General features: G+C 39.0%; 1 protein-coding gene across 1 annotated transcript in view; it reads right to left on the bottom strand.

Moving 5' to 3' along the window:
- The window catches only part of LOC306763041 (teneurin-3), a gene marked incomplete at its 3' end in the record, with an annotated part of 136,454 nt that overhangs the window by 1,212 nt on the left and 114,475 nt on the right, over positions 1 to 20,767 (bottom strand). The window contains exons 18-26 of the mRNA XM_079249709.1: positions 18,417 to 18,437; positions 14,538 to 14,770; positions 12,622 to 12,776; positions 8,252 to 9,135; positions 6,962 to 7,137; positions 6,307 to 6,542; positions 4,314 to 4,610; positions 680 to 2,291; positions 89 to 219 (exon numbers count right to left, since the gene is read on the bottom strand). Coding sequence (XP_079105835.1) covers positions 89 to 219; positions 680 to 2,291; positions 4,314 to 4,610; positions 6,307 to 6,542; positions 6,962 to 7,137; positions 8,252 to 9,135; positions 12,622 to 12,776; positions 14,538 to 14,770; positions 18,417 to 18,437 — 3,745 coding nt within the window. The remainder of the gene's footprint in view (positions 1 to 88; positions 220 to 679; positions 2,292 to 4,313; positions 4,611 to 6,306; positions 6,543 to 6,961; positions 7,138 to 8,251; positions 9,136 to 12,621; positions 12,777 to 14,537; positions 14,771 to 18,416; positions 18,438 to 20,767) is intronic.

The following is a 20,767-nucleotide window of genomic DNA, read 5'->3' as shown; positions in this document are numbered from 1 at the left end:
TAGTTTCAAAGTCAGCCTGTCTGCACAGGCTTACTTTTTTTTTTTCTTTTCCTTTTCAATTTGTATCAGAGGTATTTATTTTACCTACCGGCAGATCGTCCCAGAGCTGACTCTTCCTCAGTTCATAGGACGGCATGCTTAAGTCAAACTTTGGGACGGGGAACCCAGGAATGGTGTTGTGAAGATGAAAACCAAAGGTTACAAGCCAGCTGTTCACATCTGGAGATAAAAAATAATCCAAATTAATTCAAAAGAATGACTAAAACTATGACTTGAACTGCTTGGCACCTCAACATTTTTCTGATTTTGCTCAAATATTTCCAGTGTATTTTGTTTTTTAGTTTTTTAACTCATTGTCTTGGGCACTGAATGGCTTGTCTATTTGGAACTTTATTCAGGAATATATGATAAAATGCATGCGAATACAATTTTTCTATTTTTTAACTGTCATACTAATAACCCAAACTTAGATAATACGATCATGTGATTAGCTGATTGTTTTATAGACATAGAGAAAGACATTTAAATATTTTTTTAAAAAAAAAGGTTAATAATATCAATCGTGGTTCATGTGTCAATTTTCAGTATTTCCTGATACTTATTAATAAAAACGACAGTTGATAGCAACCATAGGTTGTTACAAATACTTCCATCATCTGTTAAATGCAGCATGTCTCACCTGCAACATATTCTTTCACTTCATGGACTTTGCTGATGGGGTTGTTATTTCTAAACATGTACAGATTAAAAGGGGCTGGTTCTTTGCCAACATTTTTCCAAGTAGAGATATCTGGAAGAGTCCATCTGCCGGACATGATATCATAATCCTGCTCCCCGAAGTGCAGCAGTTTAGTGAGGGGGTCATACAGTCCGCCATGAAACCCAAGCACAAGCTGGAAGTCTGGGTTGGAGTCGAAGTAGATCTCACCATACGCAGTGTACTGAAGCTGTTTGACTAGAAGGCCGTTGCTGGTGAAGACAGCCAGAGGTGTGCCGGTGTTATCGCAAGCTATGTAGAACTCTTCTCCGCTGCTGATTTCCATTGCAAACAGGTGACCTTGGAGATCATAGTAGAATGAGGTGATCTCTGAGCTGGAGTGGTTGTATACATGAGTTATTCTTGCTGGGTAGCTCAGGTCTGCATAGAAGTACTGCAGGTGTTGGCCCAAGCTGGTTTTGGTGGATACTCTGCGGCCAAGTCCGTCATAGCGATACTGAATGGTCCAGCCACTGCTCTTGCTGTAGACCCGCACCAACAGACCTTTAGAGTTGTACTCAAAGATTTCAGCCCCCCTTTGACGTAGAAAGCCATCTTCATCCATTCTGTACTGGATATCTCCAAGACGAGTGATGCGGTCTCTTAAGTCATATCTCAGAGGCAGAAGTCTGGCACTGTTTCCTGCATTCAGCAAGTGCAGATTCCCATTCAGGTCATATGTGTAGCGCCACATAACTTTGTCGTTCAAGTACACAGTTTGGAGCTGGCCATCTACGTCATACTCGTAGCTGTATCTAGTGGTGTTGGCAAAGGGACCGATTTTGATTTCTCTCTTGATGACCCTACCTACATCATCATACTGGAAGGTGATCCAGTACATAAGTGAACGAAATATCTCGTACTGAATCTCTTTGATGCGTCCATGTGCATCAAAGTGCTTTGTGTATGTCATGACTGCCGTGGATATGATCTGATTTATGTCGTAATAGATCACACCAAACTTTCCAAACTGCTCGATCTTTCCTGAGATGTCATCAAATTGATATAAATCGATGGGTAGTGGTGTTTCATTGATGACACCTTGTACGCTGGTGACACGCAGGCTGCTGTCATACGTGTAATCGAAACGTGCGTTAACCATTCCATCCTCGCTGAAGCGGAAAATCTGCCGGTCCACCAGGGGACCGACTTGACGATAACGAATGGAGCAGATGAAACCTTCATTCTGTAGGTTGACTGTCTTCAGCACCCCTGCTGTCTCATCATAGGTGAAGCTGACCCTCGTGCTGTCATAAAGGATCTCTGACAGCTTATTTTGCCGGCGGTATCTGTACAGGACTCTACGGCCAGTGCCGAAGTGAGCTACTCTAAGTAGGAGGCCATCTTCACTGTAGTCCATAGCTACTGAGGCGTTGCTCTCTGGGGGATGATAAAGGTTCCTATAGTAACCCACTGAACGGATGGTCTGCATGGTGTAGCGGGCTACACTTGGCATGGTGACAGCAGAAAGCCGGTCCAGTGAGTCAAACTCAAATATATACTGGCGCTGACTGTGGAGCAGGAGAACCATGGACTAGAGGGAAAAAAAGCAAAAAGAAAAGAAAGCATTTTCTTGAGTTATATAACATGTCTGCATAATATATGTGAGTGTAGGCAAAGTGTAGAAATTTCCTGTTTTGAGAAAAGGAGAGAAACAGTATTTATGAAAAATGTAAACAGTCCTCAGACAACAGCCACCTTTTCTGTTGCACAAAAGAACATTAACATGTCACATCTGACCTGCTAAAGTTTATTCTTAAACTGTATATGGAATAGATTAGAATAGAATAGAAAACTGCATAAGTGCACGAGTATTTGACATTGGCAAGGTTTGTTTTTTTTTTTAACTTCTGGTGCTGAGGTAGACCTGTTTAATTCGTTTAGAGAATATGCAGTTAAGTGTGTGGCCTGTCTCACAAAGGTTTACCACTCTTTCTGTTAAAATGTCATGCCCAGTCATCCGTTGCTATCCCTCTGCTCCCTGAGCCCCTTGTGTTACTTATGTCAGTGTTGACATGGCCTCTCCAGGTCACGCAACGACAGGATGCAGCCAGGAGTGGCATAGAAAATCTCTGCGTATTTTTGTTGCTGAACATCCTTGTGCAATCTTAAAAACACCCTGCAAAACAGCAGAAGAATAGCTATGTGGAAGTGATGAGGAGAGCGATGCATCCGCAGGCTGTTCTTCTCGTCAGATCGGAAGACATCAGATTTCTGATCAAAGTGTTATCTAACAACATCTGACCTGATTGTTTTTAATTTGTGTCTATGCAAATGCCTTAAAATCCATTTCTCCATGGATTTAAACATAGTCCTATGTATCCTTATGTATATCCTTAAAAAAACAAAAAAAAAAAAAAAAAAAAAAACAGTCTGTAGTTGTAAAGCAAGTGACACAGCTCTAAAGTAGGTCAAGTGAGGAAGTATGGGGTAACATATTTTCCTTTTTGGAAATAGTTAAACTCTGTGATCTTTTATAAGTCCCAGTACTTTTATCAATGCTATCTTTGTGTGCAGAAAGATAAATATTTTTTTCAGCTGAATGTTATGTCCAATTTCACATAATTAAATGCAGACCGATAATAAAGACATCATTTCAGATACACCATGATGGAGCCAAATATCCAAACTTTTACCTCAGTACCGGGACAAAGCTATTAACATTCTCCTATTATAAATTGATAAGTTTATTCCCTTTATTTCTACAATTTTATTACCAGCTTTCATCAGATTTAAAAAAAAAAAACAGTGTACAAATCACTTAGTATCACTTTAGGGACTTTTGTCTTTTTTTGTACAGTATACAGTATATATATATATATATATATATATATATATATATATATATATATATATATATATATATATATATATATATATATATATATATATATATATATATATATATAAAGTCTCAAATAGGTATTTAATGGCTGTAAATGCAGACTACTCATTTAAAAAATCTGAAAACTCAGGGTTTTCCTGAGTAGCCATTCTCCATGACTATCATATGGCCGGTGGAAACTGATGCAATGTTCCTGGTCTTTGAACGTTCAGCTCTTTTAAAAATGTATATTTATTTATCACTTTTAGAGCTCATGGACAATTTTAAACCTAAATTTTTTCTCAAAGCCATTTTTATATTTGGCAAGGCAGGCATAAGTGTAAGAGCTTACTATCCTGTTACACATATACTGAATACGGTAAGTAATGCTTTGTGAGTCATGCAGAGCTGCCTGCCTTTCTAAAGGTAGGAGGATGGATGCCAAACTGCTGCTTGTATTATTTTGAGGTCATATGACATTTATTAACCCTGACAGACATTACATTGACATTTGGATCATGTTCTTTTTAGATCTAAAGCTTTTTCTATAATGATGTGATTCTTCTGTTAACTGACTACATCCCAAGCAAACCTGAGCTGATTATATTGTAAATAAGCCTTTCAGGATTTCTGCTTCTGTACATGTTGAGATCCTAATTGTGGTGATAAAGACTACATGGCTGCACAATATATCAGACACTTTATCTGGTCTGGACCTGCTGTTTTTCTCACCTGCTCAAAGTACGTGTAGCTCCATATCTTCCCATCTGCAAACACCCTGGAAATCAGGCGGCCTTGACTGTCGTACTCGAGTCTCTCGGTGGTGGGACCTCTCTGCAGGGCACTGATTTGCCCGCTGCTTGTTCGACTCACATTAACTGGCAGTAGCTTACTGCTGGGTACCCAGAGGACTGGGTGGCCTGCAGTGTCATATATAATCTTTAAGAGGAACTTCCTGTGGTCATCATAAATCTTCTCTGTCCTCAGGGTGCGATCGTAATCAACAGACAGAATGTTCCTTCCATTCACCTGTAGGAAAGATTTAACGATGGGTTTGAGCAAAAAAAATATTACTATCACTATTTAGTTGTACAAAAATACTGTATAGTAAAATAATGATTTAAAAACAACAAAAGAAGTGGTAAAATTTTCTATTAAACATGAAAAAGATTTTTAAGATGACAGTAAACACCAAACTGCAGTTTCAATAAGAAATTCCTAGTTTTACTCTAACAGCTTTGTCTAGATCTTAAAAACTATATTCATGAAGATTTCCACTACAGTTGTCATAAAGATCAACGCCCCCTTCTTGAGGCTCATTAAACTCAGATACAAATGTGCAGGTACATTTAAATCATAACCTCCTAGATTTAGTGGTGACTAAAATTACCGCGAGGGAAAGAAACCACCTAAGTTAATTTCACAGAGTACTATATTTTATAAATCTGTGTTGGAGTCTAGGAGGGAGGCGTAAGGAGAGGCGGTCTTATGTAAAGGAGTAGAATATTGATGACCTTCTAAATCAGGGTAAATCTTGCGACTGATAAATTAAAAACTAAAGGAAAGGAATTTAGTTACATCTTCACAAGGTTAGGATTGAAGTGACACCAGCATATGGACATTTATGGACAGGTTAATTGGATTTTAAACAAGTATGTTGGTTACTTTTGTGATACATTCCTGAACCCTTGCAAAGGTTTTAGAAAAACCCTCTGCTTTGTGTTTAACACAGACCTTTCCATAAAAGTCAAGATGTTTACTTGATTTTAAATAAAATTAAAAGCATGTATCCTGTAATGTTCACAAGAGATGTCAGTATGCCGTCAAATTACTCTGAAGTTGCAAGGTTGGAATGTGTGTTTTTAATGAACAGGAGCTCTTCAGATGACAGCAGGACTGAACTACAAGTCGGCCAGTTTAGCACCTGAACATTTTTATTACACAGTAATATGTTTGTAATACGTAAGGAAAATGATCTAGTATTGTTTTAACTCAAGAAAATATAACTGGATGGCAAATTATAAACATGACCATATTGTTCAGCATTAGTGATGCCATGACAGACGTGAAAGTGACTCATGCATCAGATATTCACATTCTGTTTATGATTTTCAATTGCTATGATAATCAGCAGGGTGATCCTTCTCCAGGTTTATCAAAAAATACAGTGTGTTCGTGATTTTTTATGTTTTTACTTCATCTCAACACTTTCGAGTCTATCTTAAATGTACCAAAGCCCAGAGAAGGCAACGACATAGCTGCATCTTAAAGTTTCTTTTATTTGTATGGAAAGCAGGATCTTGTGGTTGATAAAATTAACTCATTAACAATCATTTTTTAGAAAGGAATCTGTGCATTGATTTTCAACAAGGAACTTTCTCTTCTCAATGTAGGGCCATATGAGAGTTTGAGCATCATGGCTTTTCAACAGTGGTTTTTAGCCTTGTCCTATCAGATTAGTTCACATTATCCTTCTAACAGTATGAACAGTAGATGATAGTCATCGTCCCATTCATTTGAAAGATGCTGCAGACATCATTAGTTGATGCATTTTCTGTACTTTTATTGAAATAACCAATAGCCATGCTCTGTTTTAAAGAACGTGGAATAATTCTACCTCTGTTTTAACTGCGGGTTGCATGTGCTCCCTTAGCATGGATTTTACATGTGCCCAACAAAAGAGAAAACAATAACTCAACAGAAAAAAGAAGCAATTCAGACTTACCCTTAGCTTACGTCCAAACACAATCACCTTCCCTCTGGCTTGTTCTTTGCGGAAACGCCACTCAACCAAATTCTGCCCACTTTCTCCTGGTAAGCTCATGTTGCGCCGGGCAACTGTAGGATTGGCAGCTCCTGTCAAGATGTGGGGCTCTGTCTGGTAGTGGGTGTCCATCCCATTGGCATAGGTAATCCTCAGCGAGTTGTCAAAGCCCACTTGATAGCTACTTCTACACTGGTCTGTTTATAGCAAACACAAGGTGAAATTTAACACAGTCGAATAGGTAATTAGACAGAAATTATGATGGCCAGCGTTCTCCTGGGATGATTATTGGTTGTGTGTAATTAAGTTGAAGGTATTTAATATTTGAAATTAAGCAACTCTGAGATGAAGGAAAGAACATGAATGATATGAGGATATAACTGGACCATCTGGCTGCGGCAGAGTGGAAACCACTTAGTAACAAGGTTGATGCGCCTCTCTGACTCTAACACCCCAACCCACACTCCCAGAGAGTAATCATTTACACTGTCGTCTGTCAGACCCCCTGAGTTGTAATGATACACGACTTAGGCTTACTCAACATTGCCCCACCGACCCCTGAAACAATGACAAATAACAACTGCTCTGGTGGGTAAGATGAGCGGCGAGGACTTACCCTGGGCCAGAGTGTAGAAGGCACGAATGGTTGAGGTATTCGTTGTGATGCTGATTTCCTCCTCTGTCAAGGAGCTCTCAATATCCACAGTTAAAGCACTGTATATGTCTGTGTACAAGTTATTCACCATTCCAGTGGGGAACGTCACATTCATTAGCCGGCCTTCACTGTCATAGCTGTGTGGCAAAAAGGAACATCAAATGACAAAGCATTGATATGTAAGAGAGCTCTCTGTGCCACGATGCATTCAATTATCTGCTTTCACTATACTTGAGTGAGACCACCTACTTTCTTGTAATTAAAATGTCACATTTCCATCCCTGGACATATTCTATTTCCAGAGCATAAGTGGACGGATGTCTGCAATACAGGCTAAGGCACTGTTCAAATATTTTATATGGATGAGTGACATATCTCATCAGCTATCAGTTTTATATGGGAAAAAAAAAATTATACGTATTTGCAATGAATTCAGTTATTTGGATGACTGACGTGTCATAATGGCAACTGACTGCTCTGCTTTTTTAGTTATAGTGAGGATATCATCCATGAAGTAATGTAACATGACAAGAAGAAACACCAGAGAGAGAGGAAAAAAAAAAAAAAAATCAATCACAGAGAAACCATTCTGCCAGATAGCAGGGTTAGAATATTAAGTCCTGGTAGCTTATCAGAATGAATTCCAGTAAAATAATGTCCTTTAATCTTCATTTTGAATGTATGGACAGCCACACAACAGGATGTCATGCCAGTTAAGTAGAGCATAAAAATGTAACATACTTTATGGATACTGTTATTAAAGCATAACTAGGCTATTTGACGGATCTTAGGTCAATTTTATAATTAGATTTCAATTAAATGTGCACCCCAGAGCAGTTTGCAGGTAAGTATTGTTTCCATTTATAGTGTAAACTTGCAGTACTGTGAAACAAGAAGGGACAGCTACAGGATGGTACACATATATTCTCATGTGGTTTTTTTTCTTATAGTGCTTAAAACTTTGTTAAAATTAAATTAAAACTGGCTGCATGTATAGTCATATCATAAGATCATACTGAGTATTTTAACTGTAAAACTAGCTTAATACTACCTTCTCATCTCAATTTTTTTTTTCTTTTTTGTATTCTTGAACATGAAGTCTAAATAACTTGTTAGTATACACAAATTAGGAAGTATACTTTCATTTGCACTGTGGGATGTTTCCAGAATTATAAGGATTCAATGAACTGAAGCTTAAATCAATCAGAGTTTGGCAAATAGGTGGATCTTGTCAATGTTAATTATACTTACTCATAAAAAGTTGTCCAGCCAATCTCAGATGTCTTTGTAGCCAGCAGACCATTATTACCGTGGTAAGTGAGAAGCACCAGCTCCTGACCTTGCGCTGTGAGCGTTTTCAGTCCGCCGTTGGTGCCCATGGTCAGCCAGATAACCTGGTTGTCAGGAGCAACAATGCGCACTGGCATGCGATTAGGATCTCTTCGGATTCTCAGAGTGTTGCCGCTGCTGTCGGTGACAGCTGTGATGTCGTTCTCTGTGCTGTAGCTGAAAGTATATTTTAGGTCGCCAGTGAGCAAGCTCGCCGTGTGTTGATGGGTACCGTTGCTGTCAAACAGATACAGCTCCTGTGCATCAGGGGAAGCCACCTCATATGTACTGGCACTGGAAGTCAAAGTTGGCCCGTTTCTAGAGATGGCCCGGATTCGGATGTTCCCTAGGTCTGCCACGTAGAGCGTTCCATCTGGAGCTGCCACTAAGGAAGATGGAGCATTGAGCCTTGCATCTTTGGCATAGCCATCCCCTGTCTGGTAACAGTCGCAATTGGCATCGTTCTTGCAGTCGCAGTCGGAGATTGCCCCGGCCAAATGAGTTATCTCACCATCCACAGAAACCTTCCGGATCCTGCTCATCTTCCTCTCATCTGTTTCCGCTATGTAGATGGCACCATGGTAAGAAATGGCAATGGAAACGGCAGATTCTAGTGGGGTCAAATGTGCCCTTTGACCACCAGCCACACCACGGTCCAGTCCAGCCAATGGACAGTGGATCGGTCGACCCACAGCAATGCTCACTTGACCGTTCTCTGTGATGCGCAGGACGATGTTGTTGTCTAGTACATACAGGGAGTTGTCCATAGGGCTCACTGCTAGATCTGTAGGCCACTCCAAAATCACCTGGAATACACAACATCAACTCATTACCAGTGTGCCAATATGGAGAATGAGTTTACACAATATTGTTTCAAACTCATTAAAATCCTGGCATATATTTAGACTTTTAGACTCTTTCTCTAGTTATTTTGTTGAATGTAACAGCGTGCAATATTGCTTTCTTTTCTTCCTTTTTTTCTTTCATAATTGAGGCCAACAAGAAGGCATAAAAAAAAAAAAAAATCCCAAATGCGTCAATACCACATGGCCAAATGAAAGAATCTTGAATTTGTGCAGACTGAATATGAAAAGTAACAGATGTTGTTAGCAAGAATGAAAGTACAAACCCTGGCCCTGTTTTCACCTCCAGACAGCTTGCTGGGAATGGCAGATTGTCAGTCAGTGATAGAAATGGTCACACGCAGAAGCTTGTAATCCTTTGTCGTGGGGGAAGGGCCTATCTAAAGCATCTGATGAGGAATTCTGATGGAGTAAACTGGTCTGTTTAATTGAGCTATCGGGCCAAGATCATTATGGAAAGTAAAAACGTGATGTGACAACAGAAAATATGGTGTTAAAGTATCAAGCCATGCATACTAGATAAGAAATGTACTTGCATATTGATATATATGGCATACACAGACAGAGTCCAACGCCCACTTTGCTTTGTCCAGTCATATGCAGGCTGTGTGATTCCCAATAACAATCTCTTCTGTCTTTCTGAACAGCTAGAATAGAAATGTTGTTTTGTTTACCAAGTTTAGATGACATTATATGATTTTAAAAGAAAGTCTCATGACTTTACAGTATAATCCCTAAAATAAACAAGCTTATAGTCATATTTTTTTGGTGCTGTTTCCATATGCTGTATAAAACAGATACATGTTAAATCCCCTCTTGACAATGGAGCCAGTGTGATAGTCTACATTCAACCTTGATCTGTCTAATGGTAAGCAGGAAAAAGCTTGTGTTTAAAAAAAAAGCAAGTTTGTGCAGAAGTCTGAGGAAGTTACATTACTTTTAAACTGAATTGAAACCTTTATGGCATTACATATATAGTTTCAAGTGTGATGTAACAAGACATCATGCCTATTTGGAGAGATATTTTTCAATTCACCAGCTCATTCTTTTAGGATTCAAGTCCACAGTTTAGTGGGTGATGTTGTAGTAACTTTCTATTTCATACAGTTTAAGGATGATACCTGCGGCCCTTGCATACTGGTGACACTGGTGATGCCACAACAGTTTTTGACAGATTTCAAAGTAATTTCAGTACCCTGAGGGATTAAATTACTGCTTTCAATAGAACACTGAACATGCACTTCAGGCATTTCTGCCCCATTCATGCTGTAACCTGAGGGAGAAACCTGACATTCTGCAGGGTCACTGTTGACAGAAGAGTAAATTCAAACTGCATTAAAGTTTAAGTCTAACACTTTTAAAGTGTGAAAGTGATGAGAGAATTAATCACATCCTATAAAACCATAATGACAAGTCAAAGCTGTAACCCTCGCCAGCCATTACAGTCTGCTTGTCTGAAAAATATCAGTGAATAAAAACCTTATTTGCAACAGCGCAAGTAAATGGTGTGGCCTTCAAATGCAAAACCGTGTCATTAAAACTGCCAAAAATCTCCTGAATTGTTCTACTCCACGGGGTGATTAATAATAAAACACTCTGCCTTTCAGGCTGCTGCTAGTTAAACTGCGACGAGCCAGTTCTCCGGCTCGGATGCCCGAGTATCACACTGTCTCGCCAAAACTATGTCTTCACTGGCTGGTGCCAAATGACTTGATTAATTAGCAAAAAGTGACAAGCTTTATCATTTTATCATACTCTTAGATTGCCAAAAGCATACTTTAATTTTAGTCTTGCTCTTTATTTCGGTTGATGTATTTCTCTTTTTTCTTTTTCATGTCTTAATAAGGGGCAGCTTGTGAAATCTTCTACAGAGGTCGTTTGCGTGTGACTTTTGGGCTCATTTCTATCTAATTCAGTCCCATTTTATTTCCAGCCTTGTACACATGATTGATGTAATTAAAATTGAAACTGTTAGTTTAATACAACAGAACTTTTTCTCTTGCAAGAGGTGGAAAAACCTGAGGCAATATCATTCCCTACAGCAGAAGTGGTAAACAGATTGTATGAAAAAAATCCACTTCGAAGTGATAAAAACCCATGCTCTTATGTTTGTGTGTTGTTTTTTTTTCTTTCTTTTTAAAAAAAAATCATTCGTCTTTGGTCTCAAAACTCTACGGACTGAAATGAAGATGTATATTAATACTGAGGCGCAGAAAGCCACAGCACTGTTTTGGAAGAAGTATGATATTATTACAGTTCTTTCAGCGATTGCGTCAGGACAGCACCCTGCCTTTTTGTGAACTCACCCACAGGTAGATTGTAGATGTATATTTTCCTGAACAAGGCTGGCTATTGTCTGGCTCTGCCAAAGAAAAGTTTTTATATGCAGCAACTTTCCTTTCAGCTTCTGCCTCATTATCAAGCGCAGTGAAGGTTTCCTCATTGCTAACAATTCCTAATGAAACACTAAATACTAGTTTAGCCCCCTCACCCCACCCAAAAATAAACTGCATAATTATTATCCTCTCCACATCTTACACTGCCCTAAAAATTAATCTCTTGTACTTCCTGCACAGATCTCACATTTGTTTCACATTTTACTCCTGTGCTCTCTGCTCTTCTCACACATAAAAAAAAGAAAATGTAAAACTTTGGCAAGCATCTGCAAGTGGTTTATACCACTGCCTCTATGTTTCTTATAAAAAGATTTCTTAAATAGGCTTTTCATTGTGTAAATGTGTGATTAACTTGTAAATCTTTATTAAAATAAAAATAAATAAATAAATCTACTTTTTCGGAGGTTTCTTTTTTTTTAGGCAGTAACTATTAAAAAGATAACAGAAAAATCATTAGTTAAATAAAAACAAGATTAGACAGATCACAAATATAATTTTCTGTAAAAGGCGATTCAATGAAAACATCTAGAAAAGGGAGAAAAAAAAAAGGCTCAGCCTACAGGGCAATCAAAAACATTAGCATTAACAGATTGCATTTGATGGAATAATAAATGAATTACAGTAAAACATCCTGAATCTAAAGTACTATCAAAAATTTGTGGCCATAAAAGAAAATCTCCAAAGCAATGATTTAAATATCCAAAAAGAGATTTTAGTATTCCAGCAGCATTTAAAAAAGCTCCTTCACCAAATACTTAAGAGACTTCTTAGAATAACAGCCTGGGAGATAAAATGAGCATAAAAACCCTGCATGTGTTGCTGTTAAATGAAAACAGTTTTCTATCTTGTGTAAAACCGAATGCTGCATATAAGTCTAAGACTGTGTGCAGAGACACTACAACGCTTGTTTCTGATAAGTGACCAAGCTGAAATAGGGTTAGATGGCCGGGAGCACAAGGTGGCACTGTGACACACTCTGCAAGAGAATACTGCCACTGTTAACAACTGTCTGGTACCGCTTTATTTAAGTCACCTGATTGATGTCCATGCTGCTGTCACAGGTCAGAGGACGAGCCGATGTCAAGTCATTGGAGCCGAGGAAAGTGGAGATGATACCGTTCTGGTCCACCTTTCTGATTGTGGTGCCATCAACAAAATAAATCAGCCCATTCTTGTCCACGGCGATGCCTGTTGCAACCAGGTGGGAAGGGAAAGATGAGGCGGAAAAAAAAAAAGAGAAAACAGAAAAAAAAAAAAAAAAAAAAGAGCTTTTGCTAACAGGAAAACACTGTAGATGCGCCGCATCTCTGCTTGCATGACTCAGTGGACAGAACACGATGGATACATGTGTCAAGCTCGCCTTCCCATTATTCAGGTCACTGCAAAAAGCACATCCATCAATAATTCAAAGGCTGCTTTTCTGGTATTAAATAATTTCTCAGGCAGAAGTGGGAAAGGCTGTATTCATGCGGTATATATGCACTTGCCTTGTCTTGTAACCTTCTGTCTAAAAATGACCTCAGGAGGTAGGGTGTCAATGAGTGGTACTTTGTGGAAAATTTTTGACTCCTGTAATCATCAACAATCCGCAGGGCATTTGAGAAATAAATAGGCGAAGGAACTGAAATGACAGCTTCAGACCACTTGACATGAAAGAGGTGACAGACAAGCAGTTGCCTTGGTGATAAGGGTGGACTAAATTGTCTAAGTGATTGAGCGTTAGCTCAGACTTCTAAGTTGGAGCCAAGCTGGTGCGGAGTTGCCATAACCATATGTCCCAAACTGGGAAAATACATTAACGGGGCATGCCAGCCTTCACATCACTCTCTGTGTCACCATGCTGCTTAATAGAGATCAGGGCCTACGGGAATTCAGCCATACCTCACATGCAGGCAGGCTGGTTTTCATTCTCCACACTGGATTTAACATGCCGTGGTTTGGGGTTTAATTTCAAAGACTGAGAGCTGCTGATCTGAGGATTACTCTATAGTTTTTATAGGAATTAAAATGTTCTGAATGCGCTATAACTTTGTTCTTTCCTCCAGAGAATTTCCTTTCCAATGAAGTCTTTAAAAGCTTCTATGGAAGGTTAGTGGTTTGGTTTGACCTGTGGCTACATCTACGCAAGATTGCTTTCTGCTAAAACATTGACAAGCCGTGGGAGCTCACGGTGAATCCTTGGGAGCTGGCTATCTGACAGCCTGAGATTCTCAGACGGATGAAATGTGTCACATCTGAGCAGAGTTCAGCATAAAAAAGAAAAAGAGAGAGAGAGAGAGAGAGACATCTGCTGTTTCTTCTCTGGTCTCGACTTCCACCCACTCCATCATTAGAGTCGTCCCTCGGATTGCTTTCACTCAAGCCTTTATCACCTTGCTGAAGCTGAACTATTGCAGTTGGCACTTACAGCAGACAGCAACGAGTGCAAAACAATTCATCAAAGCCTTTCATTCTGGAGGAATTTATGGAAAAGTCAGTAATTGCACCAGATGTGACACAAATGGATATGTGTTCTCTGAATGTGGACAACAAGTTGTGTGTAGCACTTATTGACTCCTGGGTAACAGTTACTTTCCTGCGAGCTATAAAAGCCTGGAAACTCAACTTTCACTGAGCTGTTTGTCACAAAGGAAGAAATTTAAAAAAAAAAAAAAAAAAGTGAATATTTTTCCAAACAAGAAAAGTAAGTTATACTTTACAGGAGAGCAAGGCTTTAATTTCCCAAGAATCCTTGTTTTTCTAAGTAGACAATCCTGTTGACTTTTAATTTAACATCAGAACTGCAACCTAAATTAATTCATTAAAATGAGAAAGCCATTAGCTGGCACAGTGCCCAAAGCATGCATAAATTTAAAAGTCTCAGGTGCCACTCGTGAATGAGAAAGCCGTCACTGCGTTCTCTCCGCCTCTCCATTTGAGCACAACATCTTTATTAGTTTTAAATAATACCTTTGGGTCCTGTGAGGGAGGCCTCTGGTGCTTTTCCTCCATCACCGCAGTGGTTCTCATCAAAGGGCAGACAGTGTTCACCGGTTCCTGCTACTACCTCTGCGTTGGACTGCAGGTCCTTGGTTCCACTTAGAATCTTTGGCCGGTAGAGCCGCCGGGAGTTTGTGTCTGATACATACAGCTGGCCGGAAACAGGATCGGTTGCCAGGTAATACCGATGCGCTGGGTTGTTGCTGCATGCATAACCATAATGGAGTTATTTTGTGTGGTTGGAAAGGTTTTTTTTTCTTTTTTTTGTTTTTTGTAAAGCTGCTTTCCATTTTTGTACAACTTAACTCCTAATATACGATATAATGTAGTAAAACACTTAAAACTAACTGCAATCACAAAGAAATGAGTCTAATCTACTCTAGAGATTTATTTTAAACAAATAGCATTTATATGTAGAAATGTTTAAACATGCTTTATTGTAAAGAGAGCTAAAATGTCTTAAAAAATGCTTTTGGGACATTGTAAGTGATGGAAAACTGTACAGATAAATGAATTAATTAAATCAAATTCTACACACTGTCATGCATCACCTTAAAGGGGACATATTAGGCTAATCTTCAGCTTTGTGTTTCTATTCTGGGACTTAAAAATAAGATGGATAAATAAATAAATTCATATTTATCTCCTACTGGCTGTTAAGCCACCTTTTAGTTGAGCTTCTGCCAGGAGAAAAAGCAACATTATCTATTGGCGCTTTAAAGGCCCCCTCCCAAAAATTGCACTTTCCTCTGATTGGCCAGTATCCAGAAGCCTGCTGTGGGTTGCCACTCGATGCCTGTGAGCACCACCTTATCCTTCTGCTGTTTTGAAGGCTCAAAAAGCTTCAGACAGACTTAATTTGGAAGCTCGCCAGGTCAAAGGCTTGAACAATGACTAACACATCAGTATTTTAATGCCATGCACTCCAGTGTGCTACGAAGTTCAAGGTGGTGACATAACTAAAATTTGAAAAGAAAGTCCTTCATTTACCTCTTTATACTAAAACATACTTTTTTCCTCTAGCTCATTTATTTCCATATATCTGTCAGTCTGATTACTAGAGCTGACGGAGAAGAAACACACCATAAAGAAGTGTGTATATTTCACTCATTACCTACTTACTGAGGCAACACTGGATTGAGTATTTCATTCAAGCCAGAGGAAAAATTCCACATCTGCACCTTTTAACAGGTGTTTGCGAGTAGCTTAAATACAACAAGTTGACTGCTTCAGGGTAAGGTGTCAATTAATTTTCTAAAAAGACAGTAGTTTGACTTGGTGGATGTGTTAGACCTGCAGCGGATAAGCATCCCAATAAACAAGGAATCTGAGAGGGCATCTAAATCCAGACTTTTTTTGTTTATTATGTGTTTTATAATACCAATAGTTATTCTTTCTTTTCAAGCTGTCATTACAGAAGTTATTTTCCAAAATGCACACACACCAAGAATTAGTCATTAAGATAAAGCCTCTTTGTTGTTTTTGCTGCTTAAATTACAAACCTTATTATCCACTGCAACGTTGTCATGTGCATGGATAATGAACTGAAGAGGAGAATAATTTTCTATTTTTAATGTTGTACAGAAACATTATGAAGAATTTCCATAACAGGGGGAGATATTAGAGCTTTTGAAAGTGGAAAAGTGGGAAACAGAAGGTTCAAATGATGGAAGCTAAACTAAATTTATCAGGATACTACCACAGCAGGGTTTCCAGTTTGCAAAGCAGAAATGACAACTTGTGTTACTGATCATTTCATTTATTATCAGCCTCCTGTAAGAAGCTTTGAGGAATTTACAGAGATGACTGGCTTATGATAACAAAACGTGACAATTAATGGTATCTGGTTCTGCTTATTTGCATGACTGAACTGTCAAAGAAATTATTACAGGGTAAATATAGCACAGATTAGGAATTGTGAGGTATTAAAACTCATAACTTATATTTTATTTTCATTTTATCATTAATGAATGCCAAAAAAAACTTATTATGTGTGGTATTAAATGTCAACAATCTTGGGATGTTTAAAAAACAGCGGAATTAAGTGAGAAAGGGTGCACAGAATGTGCTTACATTTAATTAAAGAGCTCAAAACAGAAGCGTTAAAATGAAAAATAGCTTGTTTTACAGTCCTGTCATAAACATGGCTCCTCTGGTTGTACTCAAGCTTAATGGTACCTCACTCAATACTGGTTGGCTCTGGAAGTGGATAATGTGATGGCAGAATAAATGTGGCAATGAAACGTCTTTATAAAATGATAAAGATTGAGTCATAAAACTTGACAGCCATTATGAGTCAAAGTAAATGTTCAAAATAGGTGGTTGCTATCAGGTTCCTATAAACTATTCAAGAAGTCAAACATTAGTAACTCCTTCTTTTGGAGTCAACCTGCAGGGGGTGGACATAATAAATGAGACACCTGGCCCGGTGTTTTATGGTCCAATGAAATACTCATGCAATAAATATTACCTTTGTGAAGCTTTCCATGTTAACACAAATGCAAGTTTTAAAGGAAATTTTATTTGGTGCTGCTATTACCTACAGCCAGCCAGCTCTTTGTTGGGCTCAAATAAATTTAAAGTACTCCTACTGCAGTACTTTTTATGAAGTTTTCTGCGTCCTTTACAACATCTCAACAGTTTTGACCACACCTGTGGCAGGTGCCCGCTAACTGCTAGCAGGGAAGCATTTCAAGATCCCAGTACCATGTTGGTGTCCATATATGTTTCAACATCGTTCTGGCAGCCTTTTAATTCCGTTTTACTTATCCATAACTGGGTCTAACATTTGGAAAGCAGTTTTTGCCTGATGAGCCTCTAGTTGAGTTGAATTTCTATAACGGCACACACCCTTTTTATTCTTCCAAGAGTTTAACCCCTTAAATTACTTTTATGCTTGCCTAAAACAGATTTTTATGGATGTAAGACTTAAGGCCAACTATTTTACTTTTTACTACTTTTAGCGGACTCTTGCTAATATAACAGGATGGTTGTTGATACATTATCCAATACTGGAGTACAGTATGGCTACAAAGATAATAACCATTTGCAACTGATCAGAAATAAGTGTTTACTGAATCTACAGATATGAATGTTGCCTGGAATTTTATGTATCAATAAAATTTCAAGAATGTCTTGGAAGGGAGAAGTACTTGGAAGGGAGACTGAGTAAAATGCATATTTATTCGTCATGTCCCACCCACAGGACATCTGGTACCAATGAACCAAAACATCTGAATTCACCATGTAAATCATCCAGATTAGGTGTAAAGTTGTACTAAAGTAACTTATCCACATCTTACAATTGAAAGATCACACTAGAGGATAGCCATATTCATAAAGCTGCTGAGGTTTACTGTCTCAAGCACCTCTGGCTCTTGTCATGTTAATCATTAGGGCAAGAGAATTGCCATCAATATGTAAAATCACTTGATACAATGCTGTTTCTGTTATCATGAATACAAAACAGTTGTGTGAGCCCCTCCAGATGAGAACATCTGCCAAAAACCATTACTGGATATATAATTGTGAGCCTCAAATTTAGACTATTGACTGTCAGACTGTATCAGATGGAGGTGTTTCTTTCTATTTCTATATTCTTTTTAAATTTGTAACATATCCAAAGTGCTACACGGACAATGATCCAAATACTTCAATTATAAAAGTCTGTGCATTTTTCCTTATTTAGATATAATCAAGCTGTAACTGACTTGCTATATAATCACTGTGGTGATTATTACAAATATCATCACTGCTGCTTAACCATAAAACCAAAGAGCAAGTTGTACATTTCTAAAGATAATGTGCAAAAAGAAGGCAGTAAAAGGTGCATTAACATAATACACCTACCTGTGTCTAAAGTCTTTATTTCTATGACAGGGTGGAAAGGAAGCAGGAAAAGAGGAAAGAGAATAGAGACAATAAAGTTAAACATCTTGAAGGGAAAATTCCAGAGGCAGTTTCTTTTGACATGTACATATTTTCCTTGTTTTACTAAACAACCTTTTCTTATTTGTTTCTGCTCACCAAAATCATGAACAGTCAGCAAAAGCAAGTGATGTACGTATAAAATAATAACCTTAAAGTCTTATTTCCCCCCAAAGAATGGAGTTAGAAAACAAGAAGTACATCAAAGCTGTCCCCTTGAAAAATCAACACAGCCGGCAGAGAAGGTCAAAAGCAACGACAGTCTGTTTGGCTTGGAGGTGGGATTACAACAGAGAGTTATAAGCCACAAAAAGGCAAACGTCCTCCTGTGTTCATGGAGCGCCATCCTGTATTACTGCTGCTATTCTCAATTTGACCACTCATATTGAAATATTGATTGGGCCACTTGCTACACTGACCACTGAAGCCAGAATCTAGCAGACTTAACACTAAAGAGGTTCAGGGAATTCCATTTGTATGAGCCAACATGACAGATACAGAAAGCTGAAACCAATTGCACGTTTGAGTGTTTGGGGCTGTGGTGGTGGGTGGGAGCCTGCTAATGGGGTCTAGTCTGGGATCACTGACCCTAAACTGGGCAGCTCCAGTGTGGGTTGGCTTGGTCCAGTTTGAGCATACCACTGCGGGGGTGGGTTGAGCCTGGTATCCAACTGGTTCTCTGGGGACAATGGTGTCTCCCAAGTGGATGGAGATTTGTTTTTCAGGTAGAGATGGTGTAGGATGAGAGTTTGGGAGGGAGTTGGATGGATGTTGATTTAGGGTTTCCGGTGCTGGGCATCTGTATCCTTGTGGAATGTGGGTGGGGGGTGATTTGGTCTACTAGCTTGGGGTTGAGATGGCTTGACTGCTGGGGGTCTGTAGCACCCAGGAATTTCTATGGCACTATGCCTGGAGAAATTGGAAGAGATGAAAAGGAGTAAATCATGGTCTCTGGGGTGCATGGCTTGGGACACTGACCCACGGTGGTAGATTGGGCTGGCTCTGCCCTTCAGTGGGTTGGGCCTTCCTCATGAGGCTCATGAGGGCCTTTGTCCTGCCCCTGACTCATGCACAGCTGGCCAGTGTCTGGGAGGCAACTCCCCCTGGCCCCCTGGGAGCCAGGCTCTATGGAAATAGGGGATCTGGTCGTGGCCTTTCATAGCCTCTTTTATAGGTGTGTGGGCTCTCTGGTTCTGTGCTCTGTGATGGCTGCTGTTGTCCAGTGCTTGGGGCTCTCTCTGTCTGCTTCTGATCCTTGGAGGGGGCATTTTTGCATTTGCATGATCACTTACCATACTGCTAATATATTGTAAACACCCACACATATGCTCGTTGTTGTTGTTTGTTGTTGTTAATGGTTTTTACCATTTTTCTTCTAGGAGGTACTCTGATGACTATCTGCTGTGTTTTCTTAAATACCTTAGGAGGTTTACTGGTTTTTTTTTTTTACAGGTGTTGAAGCTGGTTGTCCAGTTTTCCTGTTTGGGTTTGACTGCACAGTTTTGATAATTTCATTTTGTTTCTATCTCCCGTTTTGACTCTTTATTCTTTATTGTTTCCCTCTCCCTCTGTCGTTTCTACAGTCTGATCCAGGTGTAATGTGTGAATTTGGCAACAAACAACAAAAAATGAAATACATAAAAAAAATAACTTCATGAAATAATCATAAAGAATCAAATTTCAAGGGGAGCCTCATATCCAAAGAGCTTCTCTTGGCAAAGAAAATCCAGCAGCCAGACCATCATTCTGTTGTCATGTTGCTGGATGAGACAAGTTTAAAAGAAATAAAAAAGAAATCCCAAATTCAGTAGCTGATGCCAGAGCAAAGCAGGTTTGTAAAGTGGATGTGAATGATATTCTGCATTCTAGTTCCACCTTTGCTATTTTAACTTATTAGCTTACAAAACAACCACTTGATTTTCAACTACCTGCCAACAGTGCAGTGACCTTCATCTTTTTGAAGGCAGTTTTCATGTCTGTCATGTATAGATCTTATGTAAGATGATGGCCCAATGTACATTTAATCAACATCTGCCACTTTAAAATAAGCCAACTGGCCGAATCAGAGTCGTTTCAGAGAGACGCCAACTTGGCATGAGAGTGTAAATCATTCCAATTACACGCTGAAGACAGGATGTCTTTCCTAATTATGGAGATGGATAGGGAAAAGATTTCAAATTTCTATGAGGAGGGAAAGATGTGTGCAAATTAAAGTCTGCCGACGATAACATTTTAGTTTCCCTTCCCCATACTGAAGATTGAATGTAAAAATG

The sequence above is a fragment of the Telmatherina bonti genome (genome assembly GCF_933228915.1).
Source record: "Telmatherina bonti genome assembly, chromosome: 12".
Lineage (NCBI taxonomy): Eukaryota > Metazoa > Chordata > Actinopteri > Atheriniformes > Telmatherinidae > Telmatherina > Telmatherina bonti.
This window is presented reverse-complemented; position numbering and strand designations above follow the sequence as displayed.